Source organism: Micromesistius poutassou (assembly GCF_964030765.1).
Source record: "Micromesistius poutassou genome assembly, chromosome: 1".
In the NCBI taxonomy this organism is placed as follows: Eukaryota; Metazoa; Chordata; class Actinopteri; order Gadiformes; family Gadidae; genus Micromesistius; species Micromesistius poutassou.
In genome coordinates, this window is record NC_140271.1 from 15,544,103 (window position 1) to 15,562,064 (window position 17,962).

At 43.2% G+C, this 17,962-nt stretch overlaps 3 protein-coding genes across 3 annotated transcripts in view; 2 read left to right on the forward strand and 1 right to left on the reverse strand.

The window, feature by feature from the left end:
- Positions 1-766: 766 nt before the first annotated feature.
- LOC311406234 (ER lumen protein-retaining receptor 2-like) lies at positions 767-4,352 on the reverse strand. The gene is made up of 5 exons (XM_084488846.1): positions 4,115-4,352; positions 3,025-3,125; positions 2,778-2,936; positions 2,392-2,644; positions 767-2,014 (listed from the first exon to the last, which is right to left on the reverse strand). Exons 1-5 carry the CDS (start codon positions 4,203-4,205, stop codon positions 1,980-1,982), a joined length of 639 nt encoding a protein of 212 aa, XP_084344972.1. The 5' UTR covers positions 4,206-4,352; the 3' UTR covers positions 767-1,979.
- A 3,943-nt stretch (positions 4,353-8,295) lies between these two features.
- On the forward strand, positions 8,296-14,229 carry LOC311398045 (plexin domain-containing protein 1-like; the record flags this gene model as incomplete). Its single annotated transcript, XM_084488799.1, has 14 exons — positions 8,296-8,354; positions 9,632-9,690; positions 10,163-10,329; positions 10,622-10,765; positions 10,957-11,026; positions 11,125-11,247; positions 11,349-11,467; positions 11,882-11,981; positions 12,080-12,175; positions 12,350-12,431; positions 12,572-12,629; positions 12,738-12,855; positions 13,218-13,369; positions 13,986-14,229. 14 exons carry the CDS (start codon positions 8,296-8,298, stop codon positions 14,097-14,099), a joined length of 1,461 nt encoding a protein of 486 aa, XP_084344925.1. The 3' UTR covers positions 14,100-14,229.
- A 722-nt stretch (positions 14,230-14,951) lies between these two features.
- The window catches only part of LOC311339260 (LIM and SH3 domain protein 1-like), a 28,339-nt gene continuing 25,328 nt past the window's right edge, over positions 14,952-17,962 (forward strand). Inside the window, exon 1 of the mRNA XM_084464637.1 lies at positions 14,952-15,254. Within this exon, the coding sequence (XP_084320763.1) occupies positions 15,186-15,254 (69 nt within the window). The 5' untranslated portion in view covers positions 14,952-15,185. The remainder of the gene's footprint in view (positions 15,255-17,962) is intronic.

A 17,962-nucleotide genomic window follows, 5' to 3' on the forward strand; every position in this document is an offset into this window, starting at 1 on the left:
AATATGACCTTGATTATATGTTTAAATTCTACAAGAAATTGCTATTAAGGTACATTTACACAAAATACCACCTTTTACTTAACGTGTTACTTGGTGTTTGTCTAACTTTTAACTTTGACCGCACCCCCTAATTTACACTTAATTTACACTAGATATATCTTAAGCTCACTTTAGTTCCCATTAAAAGATCTCCAGAATAAACCAAACCGCTAGACCATAATAACATTGAGATGCACACTGGGGATGTAGAAAAGTGTTTTAGTGGAAGTCTAAAAAGCTGCTGTAAAAAATATTATATTTATTCAACCAAGACGTGACCTGTACATTACTCAAGAAACCAATACATTTGTAATCTAGCTACAACAATAGTAGCCACAGAGCACAGGAATAAAGAAATGCTAGATATTTCTAGAGCGGGCCTCTGCAGATGTTCATGCAAACTGCTAAGGCGTGTAAGTTGCCTTAGCAGTAGTGATGGCAAAACTAGTGGCCCTGTTGAAGCTCGGATTTGGTTGTACATGAGTCTTTATTTTCATATTATTTACATACATATTTCGTCCCAGGCGGAGGCGTACACGCGTTCATCGGAGCGCCCCTCGTGTATGAAACTCAGAGGATTCTTTTTAGTCACACACCTCCATCAAAGTCAAGGTACCAAATGGCAGAATGCAGAGCTGGTTAACCCTTCAAGCTGATTACCCCAGACAAGACGGACTGCATAATGTGCTGATGCTTTACTTATTCACAACATTAGAAACCCAGCCAATTTGTTTCTCATAAATCTTTAATGAAGGTGATGCCATGCAAAAAAAGGACAAAAAGTTGAAATGGTTCTTAAGGAATAATTGCAATTTGATGGAGGCTGTGGAATAATAAATGAAGCACTGACGAAATCAAGCTGAAATTTACCCATGTAAACATACGATCAACACCATTTTAAAATGTTAAGTCAATCAACTGTTCCGTTGTTTACCAGCCGTACAATCAGTAGATGGCTGAAAATACATTTTAAACAAAGGAAATCAGAGTCTTGGCACTATTGAATTATGAATGATAGATTAACTAGGGCCAGGCATTTTCTTTGTTGCTGTGCAATGGCTCTGAATGTTTGTGCTCTTAAACCTCTGGAATCTGATCTAGCGCATTAAACCGTTTGCAATAAAATGATGTGGTTCTTAGATAACAACAATCGTTTTGTAGGATTAATAAGTAATCTGGAGTTACATTTTGAAGCAAAAGACTTTCAATGAAAGACAGTTATCACAAAGTATGTGATGCATTTCTAAGTGGCACAATCCATCTTGGAACCCCAAATTACAAAAGATTTGATTATGACAATAAAAACCATGTGCCTATAAAAATTTACTCAGTGATTTCAGATTTTTACAAAATGGATATGTAGCATTAATGCATTATAACAACATTTTAAAAATAAGCTACAAAATGATAAATCCATAGTAGTGTTTATGGTAAACAAAATGGATAACCAAACATGCCATACAGACAGAAAATCATCACTAGCCTATAGTAAAAAATAAATACAAAAACTCTGGAAATGGGACATTAATCTTTATCAGGCACCGAAAAGCATTATTCTGATCTTACTAAGACTGTACACTTATGCATTTCATTGTTGAAAAAGGTATTCATCTTGGAGTCAACCCTATTTGTGACCTTTTTAAAAAAAGTATACATCTTGCATGTACAAAAAAAGCTTTCCTCCTATTTGAACAGCAATGGAAAGGGGGTTAAGGCGAAAAAGCTCAACACAGAAATCCAGAAGGGTGGGGTGTTGACCTGGGACGATCTTTGTTCAGCTCTTCTGCTTGTTGCCATTTTACCAGTTCCATCAATAATGCTCCAGATGTTCCTGCCTCCGTCGGCCCCCTGTCTCAGAGAGCCTCCAGTGGGTGGTGTTCCAGGATGTCATCTCCACAGGCCCTGAGTGTGCTGGGAGCTGCCATCGACTGAAGGCCTCCTTACGCTGGCAAGCTCAGCTTCTTCCCCTTCAACACTGGGGATGGCACATTTTAGAACTGGTTAATATTCACGTTGAATGGCAATCGTGGCGAATGAGTGTAAAGATACAGTACTAGTAGGGGTTTCTAGTATTCCACCCCTTAAACTGAATAATACTGGTCCTAACCTGGATTCTTAAATGGCCAAATATTCCAGTATTATGGATCCGGCAGTAGCCAGTGCATTTGCAGTCTCTCTCTCTAACTTTCAGTGTCTGTCTGTCTCTCTCTCAATGTCTGTCTGTCTCTCTGAGACAATGCACTGCAGGTGCCATTGTCTGTCTGTCTCTCTCTCTCTCTCAGTGTCTGTCTGTAGGTCTCTCTGTCTGATATACTATCTATCTATCTATCAGGCCACAGACAACCAGCTTACCTTTGGTGAAGTACAGGTAAAAGAAGTCACAGTAGAGGATTGTCTGGACAACACCAGCGACAATCGCAATCATGTCAAAGAAGCCCTCGAAGTAGAAACGCCAGATCCAGTTGAAGAGATACAGGGTCCGGTAGAGGCCCAGGCAGAACAGGTAGTGGGTGGTGATGGTCTCAGCCTCGCCCGTCTTGCTGATCATGAACAGCTGCGGCAGGATGGCCACAGACTCCAAGTAGATGGAGAAGGTCCACAGGATCTGATGGGATAGTAAATGGAGTTTTAAAGAGATGGTAATGTTTTAAAAAGATGGTGATGCTTTAAAAAGATACAACTTGGTTATAGTTTAATCTGTTTGAAGATTCCTTGATATACAAGACATGACGACAAACCTCAAGCAGAGAGAAGTCATGGTTGATGAGAACAGAGAGCCCCCCGACCGGGACAACCAAGAACTCCACTCTGAAGCTGTCATGGTTGCCGTCGTATGTGGCCTTGAACTTCATGTAGATCAGGTAGACAGTGGCAAAGGCACAGCCAATGTAGATCATCTGAGGAAAAGGGCACAACATCAAGTATACTAAATGTTTTTTACTTTCAGTGGAATGGGTCAACAATAGATATCCTTAAGGCACTTACCTTCATGCTTGTGTTGTATAGGGAGATGAAGGAGGTGAGGAGATCCAGGTATCGCGTGGTAAACACCAGTGCAAACAGAATCTGACTCTTTCCAGAGATACCTGAAGACAATTGCAACAGATCAACAGTTGAGAGAGCGAAGAACATCTGAACGTTATTAAGTCAAGATGCACTGCACGTCAAAAAGGTGACATAAGCAATAGCAGGTTTTGCATGTGTTAACTTTTCCAAACATATTTGAAAGCCATTTAAGGTGCACTTCAGTTTGACGTTTCCCCCGAGTAGGTTCGATATCCAGCTTTAGGAGATAAAACACTTCGGTGCGGCTAAAGGTCTGTTTGTATGCTCAGATAGCGATCGGTGACACAATGACAGGTTGAGGAGGTGGCCTTATGTTGACCAAGGTCGTTTTTATAACGATACGGACACCAAAGTGATAGCTACACACTGCTTATTGTGGTGAGAGGGCTCTTGGTTGGGAGTGTGCGATTCTTCCGTAGCGCATTCTAGATCGCCACGTCAGAAGTCCAACCAAAAAAAAAATACTGATCACAGAAGTTAGCGTTAACCCCTAACAGAGTCGTGGATTACGATCGCACTTCCAACACTGTTAACCGGCGAAACAATACTCTGTCCGCTGATTACGCAGTCAATCGACTCGATCACATGGGTTTTAAACACAGAACGATCGCTGGGCTTGGTGATTGAAACGCTAACGCTTAGCCACCTAGCTAGCTAGCTAGCTGGTGTATAGCTAACGGGCTGGTGTATGAGCATGCACAATGCTCTCCACACAGCCGGCGTCTGTGTGCAGATCTGATTCACTGGCAGTGTGCAAGTAACCCAATGTTTAGTCTGAACAAAGCCTTGGTGGTACGAAGGTCGAATATGTGCTGAGACTATGTCACTAGGATGCATCTCTCCGCGGTTAGCCTGCTCATCCAAATGAATGGGAAACCCACTATTGACGTCCAGCGTAAGCTAACCAACACAGTAAGAGGTGGATGTGGTCAGCCACGTTAGCGAAGGCAGGTATATACACGTATATACGTATATGTATCTTGTATCTGTGGGTCAACTGGTCGTTTACCTGCACACGATCTGGTCTTCCATATCTTAAGCAACAAGATGATGATAGCAGCCAGATGAGAGAGGTCCCCCGTCAGTCTGAAGATGTTCATCGTGGCGGGTTAAAGTAGTTGATGCCCGTTGGCCGGATGTCCTCTTCCTTGGTGTGGAAAACGTGTTTATTCCAACCGAAACTAAACACACAACTTTACACGGCCCGAAAAAGTCGCCGGCCACTGTAGTGCATTTGGTTAAAAATATGGCGAGAAGAAGTCGACGTGGAAGGGGGCGTGGCTACACCCGGGGGGGGCGTGGTTACACCCGGAGAGCGGCTCTGATTGGCCAGACCAGCCCTCCGCCGAGTGTTCGTCTTTGCCCTTGTACGTTCGTGGTGGAGCAGGACTTTGTTCTCAGTACACTATCGTATCTTTAAATCATCTCCAATGCCGAATGTGACCGCTTATTTAATTATTTACGTACTTATTTCCGTACATTTTCAAAAATGAAAGAGGGTCGAAGCTCCAATCATGTCCATTTTCAAATCCGACCCAATTTACTTAAGGTGTGGCAAGGAAAGTACTATAACGATGGATATGTGTATCCACAGTTGTGAGCACCTGATGCTTTCGACCACGTTGACCACTGTTGTAGCTGTAGTCCTTTGCCACGCCTTTGTTGCGCTAGCCTGAGGAGGAAACATAATCCACCTCTGATCCTCCGCAGTCAGACGTAATGATTCTGCCCAAATAAGGGTTTCCTATCCCATCGGTCTCGCCAGACTACTGATAACATAGTTTCACAAAATGATTGGATAAAACTACGTCTATAAACTATAAACTACGTATAGATTATTATAATAAACGGAATCGTTTTGAATAAGAAACAAGGAAAATGGAAAACAGAATTGCCAGCAGAATATTTTTATTTCGATGTGTATAATTATTTCACATGGCAGTAGAAGTAAATGCCCTGTTAATATCAATAATTAAAGGTTGAGAATGTTAGAGAAGACAAGGCATGCGGAAATTCATTGTACCTAAGTGTAATGACGATTGATTATTATAGATTATTATAGAAGTCATCATCACATTACATGGGTGGACCCATTGAGTCTAGGAAAACATTATAAACAAAGAGCTGGGAGCCGAAAGAGCTGTCTCTTATTGGTGAGCCGAGCCGAGCCAAACGATCTGACTCACTGAAAAGCAGGGGAATGCCCATCACTGCCCGCTCAAAACAAACCGAGAAGTTGTTTTTCTCATGTGTTTAACTTATTTGAACACACTCTCATGTCACCAGTACATTGCTCTATTGTGCACTGTGTTTATGGTCATACTTACACATTATTCCCAGTATAAAATAGCAAATCAAGTAAAAAGATGTAAGCACTGACTGAGGGAGGCAGTGGAGCCAACCACAATGCTTGTTAGTTAGATTTTTATTGTCTTACTGGTTGTTAAAGACACCCAGAAACACTTCAAGCGACTAATTGAATGCCTTAAAATACTTTGTGAGTGGGAGTAGGCATGAATGAAGATTTGAATAAATGAAAGCTGGCACTAGTTCAATGCTTTCCATCAATAGTTTTTAACCATATACCATAAACCCAATAAGATATACAAGTTCTTAACATTAAAATGTTACGTTTTACTGCTATTCTATGCCTGCACAGAAGGGGGCACCCCCATGCTGTCCATATTACGGAGTTGGAAAGACATCCAACAGGATTTAAAGCATAACATTGTGGAAGACCTAGGGGTTATAACTGCAAAAACAAAGACAATAAAAACAACCAAAGAAACCAAGAATGTACCAGCAATAACAACTTTTTTTTTAGCTGCCACTGTCTCGCCAGCTGATCCATCTGTCTTTGTAATCACTATGGCAATGAAGGGTGGTAGGAGAGAGGAGGAAAGAGACTAATAGTGAGTGAGTGAGTGTGTAGACAGAAGAAGAGGGATGTGGAGAGAGCAAGAGAGCGAGAGAGAAAGATAGGAAGAGGGTGGAAGTGAGATTCAGAGGCGACGCCTTGGACTGGGGAAGAGAAGGCAGAGGGAATATATTCCGGATTGGGTTTTGCTTGCTGCTGGACATGTATTTCAGATGGGTCACACTGGTGCTCTGCATTGCAGGAGTGAAGGTGGACCGAGTTTGGGCCAAACTGCAGACAGGTGAGCCTTTCCCCTCTTTCCTGTATGTGATGTGTCTTATCCTTCGATAGTGCCTTCTTACCATGCTCAGACTAAAAACTAGACATTTAAACATCCTATTTATAGTACAGAGAACACTAATACTGCACAAGAAAGGGCGGACATGTCTGGATTATGAGAAACCATGTCTAGACCAGCGGTTCTCACCTGGTCTAGCCACAGGAGGATCCACATCTGTCTTTAAGTCACGAACAATTATTACAAACTATTCACCAATATTGCAGTGATCAACAATGCCTTCATGTTCTGTTAAAAATATTGTGCAAACAAAATGCTGCAACAATTTGGGCTAAACTCAATGAAATAGAAGATATGAATTAACATTGAAACAGTTCTTAATCCATGGGCTTCTTTCTGAAGATGAGGCTCTGCGACCCACTACAAATGCCCTCGTAATCCATCATTTGAGAATGACTGATCTAGATGGTATTGAGCTAGCAACGGTTGCACAACAAGTCACTGATATCATGCCATATCTGTTTCTCCCCTTACCAACACAAACCAGACATGGGCATCAGACAGAAAGTACTTAGATTGGAAAACATTTATTTCAGATCCAAAAAAGAAATTGACCGCGGCGCTGACCATTTTTTCTAAAAATACAAATCTTGGTGTACTCTGTGATTTGTTGTGGCTCCTCCATGCATCTCGTTTGATTTAACCAGTTTAACCTCATGCCACGGTCGGGTGAGGCATGGACCGACACAGACAAGAGTGGCTGGACTATGCCTGTTCAGAGGTGGTGCAGCTATTCATTCTGTGTGACGTTTGAGCACATTAACACTCGGATGGTTCTGAGGCCAAACCAAACAGAATAATCAATGCTCCCAATGTAACAGTGTGACAGTTGTGCATGTAAATGTAATTAAAATCTTCCACTTTAATGCAAGTCAAACCGCAGGAATTTTTATTGAGCGAGTGACATAGCCAACAATAAAGTCTACCATTAAAAAAAAAAAAGATTCCACAAGCATGTGCCGGACTCTAATCATCCAGCCACAGCGCCACAGAGCCACCTTCATCAGACTTAAATTTAGAAATGGACTGTTTATTTTCCCTCTTTGCCTCCAAGCAAGACACGGATCTGTGACAATCCACATCAGCTGGTATCAACTCAACAGAGACTATGGCTGAACAAAGTGTAGTCCAACTTCAATGGACACGGCACTTGAGCATTCATGCCCCATGCATGGCACTAATGTACTCCAGCAGTGCAGTGGTAAACAACTGTGTGCTCCAGATACTTTCTAACCCTTATCCCATGCCATGAGATCACAAGTGTCCGGCCATAATAGCTATGGTAAGTTCCTTATTTATACGTTTAGAATTCAAATAATACACAACCGGGCGAATTCAGTTCAACGCCACGTGCTTTCCTTTTCCAAATCTTCATGCTCTTATGTTATATTGGGTTCACCATCCTTCCGTCTTATTTATTTTGTCTCTTTCTACCATGTACAGTCCACTTGCAGCATTCCTACCAGACCATAAAAACACAGAGCCCCAAGAGACCAGAATAAGTTGTGTGGCAGGTGACGACCTCAGCTCTGACGTCTGAAGAACAATTCTAAGCACTGGTATCCGTTACTCATAATGTCAAACATAGGATTTTCCCCCCCTAATGTTTACTTCAAAGCATGGAACACGTCATTACTTTTTCATTCTCTGAATTAGCACCCTCTGTAGAAACATACCATTTTGGGAGTGGCAAAGTTTTTCTGCCATGATCGATTACATTTATGAAAAAACACTCATGTAGGCCTAATGTTCTCTTTTATTTGACGGAAACTCCCCTGGTTATCAAAACAATATTCTCATGCTCTCACACAACTGGATTCCTGGAACTGTAGAAGCAGTCATGATTTCCATTGTGACTCCTCAAAAAGGGGTTAGGCAGGGTATCTGGGTACGGTATCTCTCCCCTTGCGATTAGCAATCGCCCTCAGGAATCAGTCCATGGATCTATATTGAATTTAAACATTTGTATTTAGTGATGTGCATCTGGGTCATGGCCCTGGGGCAGAGTCAGCTCAAGCAGCCTCACAGGAAAGGGTGTGCCCTCTCTGCTGACCGCTCAAAAAAAAAAGAAAGAAAATGTGGTCAGGTACTAGACTACTTTTCTCAACCAGAAGGTTTGCTTTTTGTGTTTTTGCAATACACAATTTCCTTTTTGCTTCTATTGACTTATATTTCAACCAACTGAACAGCTTTGCTTTTATTTGATACTTTACATCAGGATTAAGCATTATTGGTTAGCATGCATAACCAGAAACCTATTTTGAAAACAAGTTTGTCGGTTTGTGGCCTTGTTACATCATACAACCAGTTCAGCCCATCAGTCCCACTGATTGACCTTCAGTTTACTAGAAGCAAACATGCTGCTGCATGTCCTGCTTGATTTTATTCGTGTAGGAACGCATGGGTAGGATTAACTGATAGAATACATAAACAGTGTTGGCTCTACAGTGTGATAAGTCATGTTTGACAGCCTTTCAGTGATTAAGGGAATCCGTTTTCACCAAAGGCCAGCCTAGCCCCATTTGCCTCCGTGAAGATGTATGGACACACGTAGTCATGGAGTCACACTGTGATCAGTCAGAATCTTATTTATTGCCAAGTATATTTACACATGCAAGGAATTCTTTTTGGTGTGGTAGTGCAAAAACAAACAAACCGTGCGACTCCATGGACATGTATCATACATGTTCACGGAGTCACCACCACCACCACCATCACAGTTAATTGTTACAGTTACAGTTAACTCCATGGCGAGCTAAAGCTAGCCCACCACTGCTAGGTGTTAAACAGTTTTAAAACCAGACCACAGTTTGCGACCATGCATTCAACTACACAATGCAAACGGTCAAACGTTGTTATGTCTACTTTTGAACGCATCGAAAGCCGTAGATTGCAATGTTATCGCCCCCCAAACAGTGACAAACTCGCCAACGAGTTTGCATGACATTTAAACCTTTAAAAGTTTAGTAGTTCGACTAAATGGCGTTTGTGAATCGGACCTTGCCACGTTTCGCAAGGTTGACAGACAAATACATTGGCAATGAAAGACAAATAAGAACTTTAAAATAGACGGATGATCTTTACCAGAGAACGATTGTTTGAGCGTGGGCTGATCCGGACAGATCAGGGAGATGATCAGCCGGAACGCACCCTGCTCAGGTTACTCTGCTCACGGCGAACAATCCCGCAGAAACGACTAGAGCAGCAGAGACCAACTCTTCGCGGCAGCCTGGCTGACCACGGCGTGTTTCTAGGGTTTCTGGCGAGAAAACGGAGCATGACGGGGTGATCTTCCACGCTTTTTTTTTTAGACCATTACGTTCCCATCGCCGGTGGACAACAACCTCCTGTAGTTCACTGAAAGCGGGAGGTGAAAACAGCAAACTGTGGATGTACGGGAGGCTCTCAACATCTAGGGTTAGATGAAACACCCCGCGCAAAATGAATGAAATGTCAGGGTTTATATACTATACGTGACGTCACATCGCCGCTGTACCGTACTATTTTGAAACTTGCGAAAGACAATATTTTGAATGTTCGTAAATATCTTAATATAGGGTCTACACTATGTCGGTGAATAATAAGACTGAGAAAAAAATAAGTAAAAAGGTTAGCACTATCAGTTGGAGGGCTATATTGGACGCTATTTGGGCACCAGATCATCTTGATAATCTGGGGCAAGATTTAAAATACCTCCTCAGTTGCATATACAGGTATATCCCAACTTGTCAAGCTCCTATTGGTTGTCCAGTTGTATGGCGTCCTGGAGTTCACCCATATACAGTAGGCTATATATGTATACATTTTGAGTGTGATATCTGTTCTTTTTGTGCTCTGAACAGATAGCGCTTCCAGTGGTGTCGAACAATTGTGGGACGATGCAGTCACCACTGTTGGAGAAGCCTCAAAAGCCCAGAGCTCAGCACCAAGTGGAGAAAGGAAGAGCAGGGAGGTCCATTCGGGAGATCTTACCATAGACACCCTGCCAGACAACATGACACACTTAGTGGTGAGCGTTTAATAACACCGGGTCTGCATGACTGCTACTGTTTGTAGATGTTTCTAACTTCTATACCGAAGTTGTTTAAATTAAGTATATTAGTGAGAGTGTGAAACTCTGCCCCCTACTGGACGGTAAGTGCTACGTCACTTGGACTGGAGTCAAGAAATGTAATAGATTTAGCATTCCTTGTAAACAAAAGTTATTGGATCCACTTGTCCGCCCCTCAACCAAGGGCATTTTTATCCATTCCGCTTTGGTTTTAATAAGCTTCCTCTGTGTGCTTCTCTCTGTGTGAAAGGAGGACTCTCGTAGCTACTACACACAGCGTAGCTTCGGCCCTGGCGACCGGCGCACTGGTGCATTCTGGGTAGATATGGGTGACCTGCAGCACGGCCAAGTTAGAATGCACGGGCTCCTGTCAAACACACACAAGCAGGCTGCGGTGAGTGAAATGCGAGCACATGGGCCGGTGTGTGGCTGACCCACTTCAGTGGTTGAACGTTTTACTGTATATCAAGAGGGGACTGGTAAACAAGTCTGATTGGACAGCAAACGGTTGGCTGTTATACACTCCAACCGAAAGCCTGCCATCGTTCTTGTTTTCTTCATCCCCATGTGACCTTGTCCTTCCAGAGGGTGGCCCTGTCGTTTCCCTTCCCATTCTACGGACATTACCTGAAGCAGATCACCATAGCAACAGGAGGTACCTCTTTGTCTCTACTCACAGGGGTTGTGGAGGTGGTGCCCCTGAGGGAAGGAGGCTTGAGGTATTAACGTCATTACGGATTTGAACCTTTTCAGGCTTCATTTTCATGGGGGACGTCACTCATCGTATGCTGACCGCCACGCAGTATGTCGCCCCGCTGATGGCTAATTTCGACCCCAGCTCCGCCAAAGAATCCACTGTGCAGTACCTGGACAACGGTAACCTATTGCTCCACGTTGAGGAATTTGGATTGATGCTTTGTCAGACACTATTCATGACCTTTGACCCTTGAATTGTGTTGCCCCCCCCCCCCCCCCAGGTGAGATGTTTGTGGTCCAGTGGGAGCGTGTCAGGCTCCACGGTAGAGAATCAGAGGGGGCCTTCACCTTCCAGGCCGCTCTGTACAGATCAGGAACCATCACTTTTAGCTACAGAGATGTAAGCTTCATCTCTGCTATGTACTCCCATCATCAATCCCCACGCTGTTTATAGCTAAACCTGCAGTCCAAGTTCTCTGTGGTGCTCTCCACAGTATTAGTATTTCAGCAACACAAATACAATGTTAATATCTACAATTCACCTTCATGATTACTGATGGGGATGATTCATATCCATTTAGGATATTAAATGTCTCAGTTCAAGAGAAAAAAGAACTTCAGTATCAATCAGATGATTAGAACCGATTAAGTGGTAACAACGCACACACATAATTGTTATATGTACATTAATGTTAGCAACAACAGGAGCATGTTCATGTTTTTGTGATTGTCTGCATAGTTTGGCACAGGTCTCACTTTTTTTCTCACTTTATATTGTTGACTTTACATTTCCATGTACATATTCCCTTTCCAGATTCCCTTGTCAGTAGAGCAGATAATCTCAGGTCAGCATCCAGTAAAGGCAGGTCTGTCTGATGCTTTCATGGTCGTGAAACCATCATCTAAGTCTGCAGGTCAGTTGTGGCGATACTACTTTTCCTACCCTACATTTTAGCCATCCAATGCAAAGATTTAGATGTTAATAATTCAATGAACTTTATTTCTACTGTAGATGCAAAACAACGCACAATCTATGAGTACCATCGGGTTCAAATAGACACAGCAAAGATCACAAACAATTGTGCCTTTGAGTTTACTGCACTGCCAAGTAAGAGATCTCATACTCGGTTTCATGCAAAATAAAAAGTGATGAAATCCATGTGAGGTTTTAATGTTGCCTTGAATGTTTATCTGCTCTCTCTCTCTCTCTCTCTCTCTCTCTCTCTCTCTCTCTCTCTCTCTCTCTCTCTCTCTCTCTCTCTCTCTCACACTCTCTCTCCAGGTTGTCTTCAACATAACAGCTGTGAACTATGCTCGGTAGCCAATCAAACCCTTGGATGTAAATGGTGCCATGTGCTGCAAAGGTTAGTGGGACAGCCCTGCACGCCAACATTGAAACACTTTAACAGACACACATATGTACACACAAACACAGCCACACACACACACACACACATTATACATGCAAACTGCTGACAGATGACTTCACGCTCATCTGTCGTAGATGTTCGGATGGCATGGACCGACACAGACAGGAGTGGCTGGACTATGCCTGTTCAGAGGTGGTGTAGCTGTTCATTCTGTGTTGCGTTTACGCACTGTAACACTCAGATGGTACTAATAAACCAAAGAATATAATCCCATTCCTCTGCGATGTTGTCCGTGGACAGAAGGACGATATCAGATGTGAGGACTACTCCAGAGGGGGGACGGAGGCCTCGCTCCGTCCCTCTGCCAAGCCAGACCGCTCCACGGCCGGCCCGGTTCTACACGGCTGTGGAAGTAACGGTGAGGCTGTGTTGTCTCTTAGGAATTGGTCGTTTTGAATTGTCATAGATTTATTTCAATACACAGGCAACAAGAAGAGCAATGCTTGGAACAAATAAGGAGTGAAATATACAAAATACTATATAGAATATAGAATATAATATAAAAATAGAAGAAAACAATGTGGATGACACAAATGCTCAAATTATTTCAATATCAGATATAAGCTTCTATGCTTACCAGTCTATGGTTAGTCTCAGCTGCACACACACACATAAGTAATGGGAAGAACCTTTGTGATCCTCAATGGGATGTCAACTCTTGCTTAATCACAAGTCATCATCATTTGCTAACAATATTTGGATTTGGATTTCCTATTTCAGACGTGAAGTCGGCTTTACCAAAGTACACAAACCGGTTCGCTAGCGCCGGCACTACGGCAGGCGTCGTAGCAGGCGTAGCTCTGCTCCTGGCTCTGCTGGTGCTGGTTCTGTTCTTGCACCGTCACCCTACTCCCACCCACCTCCTCCGTCAGGTGGGTAGCAACCAAGTTCAACACCTGCGCAGGAACACAACAACATACACATGAGAGGGGGTGTGTAAGGCGAACAGACGGCCCCGTTGTCTGGGGCAGTCCCCATTTCAGCCGGCCTGTCCTAGACTGGAGCTGTCCCTGGATATGTCCATTTAAAAAAATTAATAGGATTTTAGAGGTTCTACCATGCTCATGAATATTTATTTCTTGAGTTGGTCATTATGTCTTGTAACTTGAGGCTGTGCAGTGACCTCTCTAAGCGGGGGGTGTGTCTATTGACTTTATACCATAAGCAGGCATGACCTATCATAAACAATAGGCTAGCAATACAATATAGAGCTATTCCCTATTTGTTTGGCCTAGTATTTTTGGCTGGTTTACCAAAGCTGAATACTCATGCTCATATTAAAGCATAAAGCCCAATGTATTGTAGGCCTACTATATTAACCATGATAATAGGCCAAATGTCAGAAATCTTCAGAAATCTTCAGGAATCTGGTCCCCTTAGGGTGGTTCGCAACTTCCTGAATCTCTTCGTTGTGTTGTTCTGAGATCGCATCCCACAAAAAGAGATTGAGTTCTTTCTCATACGTATGTATTATTTTTTGCGTTTCAGCAACGGAAGAGCTACTGGCCATCCCTGAAGTTCCACAAGCAAGGACTCCAGCCTGGTTACACAGAAATGGAGGGAAACCACGACCGAGAGATCATTATGGAGACTGGATCATAATGAGAGGCCAGATATCATGACCGGGAAACAACCTCAATATGATGTTGTAAAATGTGGTTTCCCAAACCTATTAAATCCTCATTTACAGATATCAAATTATTGTTTAATTAAAATGTGTTTGAGATCCTAACTGTGCTATCTATTTGGGTTACATTAAAAAAAAAAAAAAAAAAAAGACCTAACAGACTCTGCTTTGAAATATGCTGACTTCAGTGACTACAGTGTAACTGACAAAACATATGACTAAATGTATAAGTGTGTGACAGAGAAAGACACAATGGTCGAATGGCAGCTCATTCACTCTTGCTCATTAATGACCATTTTAAGATGTGAACAGTAAAGTGTATAAGAATAGTGTGAATAATAAAGCCGTCACAATGTGACGGGCCTTGTATTTCTACATCCAGCAGATGTCGCCATAACCAAATACATCATCTTTTTCCTCGCATAGGACTGAGGCAGAGTGAAATGAACGTGGCATTGGCAGATTGATTATTATACGTAAATGTGACATGCGTATTATGCGAAACATTCCGACTCCTGTTATCATTCATAAGAGTCCAAAACGGTGGACTCAATCTCCGATCGAGCGGGTCTCCCCGACACACGACCTCCGTCGCCCTTTTTCAGACCCATCCCTGTTCATCAATCCAGTCATCAACGCATTTTCCTACACAAAACACACCCAAAACCAACCCTCGTTTATAAACGGGAAACATCACCGAGCGTTATAAAAACACACGGAAGGAAAGTTTGATGAGACCTTTATTAAACCAAACCGTGGTGGCCAAAAAAAAAAAAAAAAAAGCGAACCTCCCCCATCGCCCGTACCCTTCCTCCCTGGGAGCGCGCGCCACACAGAGCAGCCGACTGAGTGACAGCCAGCTGTGCGGTTAGCACCACAACAACACCCCACCGGACCCGAGACTCCGCGAGCCACCCCGTCCGTCGGAGAGCCGTCGCATGCGCGTTTCCTATCGCCGGTTCTTCCCAACCCCTGACACTCGAGGTTCTCTCCCCACACCTTGATTATAACGTCCACCCGTTTCTTAGCTAGCTAGCTAGAAGAGCATTTCCCCCCCCAACATGAATCCGTTGTGTGGCAGATGTAACCGAGTCGTGTACCCCACGGAAAAAGTGAATTGTCTGGACAAGGTAAGACGAAATACGGCATTATCATCGCCTTTTTTGAAGTCGAGAGACACGCATTTAAAGTCACTCGTCCGTTTCTGTTTTGTATGTAGCGTGAATTATTTTCAACCAGGCACACATGACAGGTATGTCGCTGTTAGCTCCGCTGGCTAACGTAGGTTATAGCCTAGCCTCACGCTAGCCCAACAAGTGCCTTCGCTACGATAACCCCGGGGATGGTTGATTTGTCTTTTGGGTGTTGACTACTTTATATCTAGTCATCGGTACGTGTCTGAAACGGGCGGTGGTGTGTTATGCAGAGGGGATGATGTCAATTTCCAGGCCGTTCTTGTGTGGGCCTGAAATGACTGGCAGGCTCGGCAGTCTTCATGTTTCGCAACCTTTCCCTTTTCGTGAGTCGATTGTGTATATAAAGACTCAGTGGGAAGGAGCTGTTTGTGTAACCCATGGCACTACGGATGGCATGGCTTCCCTGGACTGAACATGTTGTAGCCGATGCCCTGGGACTGGAGGACATTCGTGGGTGTGCACCTAAATGATCCACATCCAGGTGCCCGAAATTAGATTCGCAGGGAATGAGTTCAGTTGAGGTGGCAATCTCATCCATGGGATTCATATCATTAGTCTGGACGTCACCACCACTTGGTATGATGTGCCACCCAGCCGTGCTGTAATAGATAGAATGCGACGTGGTTTTGTGTGATGACACACTTTACCAAATGCTATGCTGAGTCTTTTTATTGTATTGTTGGAGTGACGTTTAGTCGGAGTCTCTAATTCATTGAGGCATGACTAAGAATTCTGATGTTATTAACAGAAGCGCTGTTCACACGGCAAGTTCATTATTTGTGTGAACGTAATCCGAATGGACAGTGGGGATCCTTCGCTGTCAGGAGATTCTTATCTTGTCGAGTGAAAAATGGAGGCCGTTGTGAGGGAAGATGAGTCTCAACAGAAAGCACATTATCAAAAGAACCGATTATATTCTCTATGTAATTCCTTGTGTTCAATGCATCATGACTGACGTTTTTGGACGTGAACTGGAATGTAAAGATTTGCATTCACGTGTGTTGCTACTTGCTATAGGATACAAGCAAAGTATAAATGGCGTTTGCCTTCTAGTGTTTGAGCAGGAGGGTGATTGATAAGCACTTATCAAAAGTAGAAGCAGCGATTGCCCTGGAATCTGCCTGGAGCAGTGTGCATTCCAGCAGCCAGACACTCCCATAAAACGTGCTCTGTCAGAGGCCTGCTGGGCCGTTTTCTGCTCAGAAGCCCAGAATTGGAGTACATCTTTGCTGCCGTTTCCCCATCAGTTCTCACTTCATAGCCCCAATCAAACCCTGACCCTTTTCACCACATAGCCCCAACCAAAATAACCTAGTTATCTTCCCTTCTCACAGGCAACAGCTAACTATGTCATTTATCCCAAGCAGCCATGGTCACAGTGTTCTTTGTTCTTTACTGGGGATATCTGATGGATCCGGTAGGGAACAGTGATCTGCAATTTGCTTAGCCACCGTTGAATACCTCTACCTGACTGTTTGGTTCTGTAGTGGAACTGCTGTGGTGAGGCCTCTCCATAGAGCATTGTTTGTCTGTCAATCTGCATTCCACTAAAGCAGGGCAGGGCCCCTCAGCAGCAGTGGAGGTGGTGGAGGTGGTGGTGGAGGTGGTGGTGGTGGTGGTGGTGGTGGTGAATCAGGCAGATGAGGACGTGTAAAGACAGGAAGTCAGGCTTATGTCTAGCGCTTTCTTTTTGCTGCATATCCTCCGTAAATAGACTGGTTGTTGGCTGCCTAATAATTGTGCACTAGTTGAATTTAAAATGACAACAATAACAACTATTTAAGGCCTGGTGACATCAATGTGGATGCAACAGAGGATCATTGTTGAAATGGAGCCTCTCAAAAGTGGAGAGCAATTATACTATTAGTGCAGAATGAAATGCAGATCTTAACTAGGCAGTAATTGAACAGTGCAATGTTGCCAGCCTATATTTTGTAGTTTGGAGTGGAAGCTCTGTGAAATATACAAAGTTTATGCTTCAGCGCAAAGTCAAGATTGTCTTTGTTAGATATTGTCCGCTGCTTCTTTCTCATCAAATCAATGTCCTCTGTGGAGGAGTGTGAAATGGGCTGGGTTCTCGTTGCTCACTCGTCTTTTTTCTCCCTTCAGGCAAGGAGATCTTCCAAAACCCCCCTACATTATTTGGCAAGCTTTATTAATATTTAATTGCGACACACAAACCCCTATAGATTGAGTGTAATCAGTATGTACACCAGAAAAGCGGCCATTGACTCCATGAGAAAACGCAGTTTAAAATCTCTGGCCGACAATATGGCGGAAGCATAGCAATCGGTCTTATAAAAATCAATATATAAATCCAGAGAATAGTGTCTCGGTATTCTTCTAGAGCAGACGCTAAGTCTGTTGTAGGTTCTCATAGGACGTTTTGCAGCGTGATGCAATAGGAAGAACAATTTGTTTATGCTTGAGTTTAGAGTTATATAACAGACATAACCTGCACATGAACTCTGGACATTAAGCTATCTGTGTTTATTATCTTTCATAGTGTACATGAGCATTCTATTCATGGTAGTTATTTAAATATAAACATTAAATGGTTAAATAACATACAGTATGTCGACAATTCATATTTTAAACATTCATTAGGATGTCAACCTATCCAAGATGCAGTTGTCTAGTAG

Excerpts from the sequence above, each read along its gene's own strand:
- LOC311406234 (XM_084488846.1), bottom strand. The coding sequence starts at position 4,205 with ATGAACATCTTCAGACTGACGGGGGACCTCTCTCATCTGGCTGCTATC. Across the intron at positions 2,937-3,024 it reads TATACAACACAAGCATGAAG|ATGATCTACATTGGCTGTGC; the intron begins GTAAGTGCCTTA and ends CCTTTTCCTCAG. Across the intron at positions 2,015-2,391 it reads TTACCTGTACTTCACCAAAG|TGTTGAAGGGGAAGAAGCTG; the intron begins GTAAGCTGGTTG and ends TGCCATCCCCAG.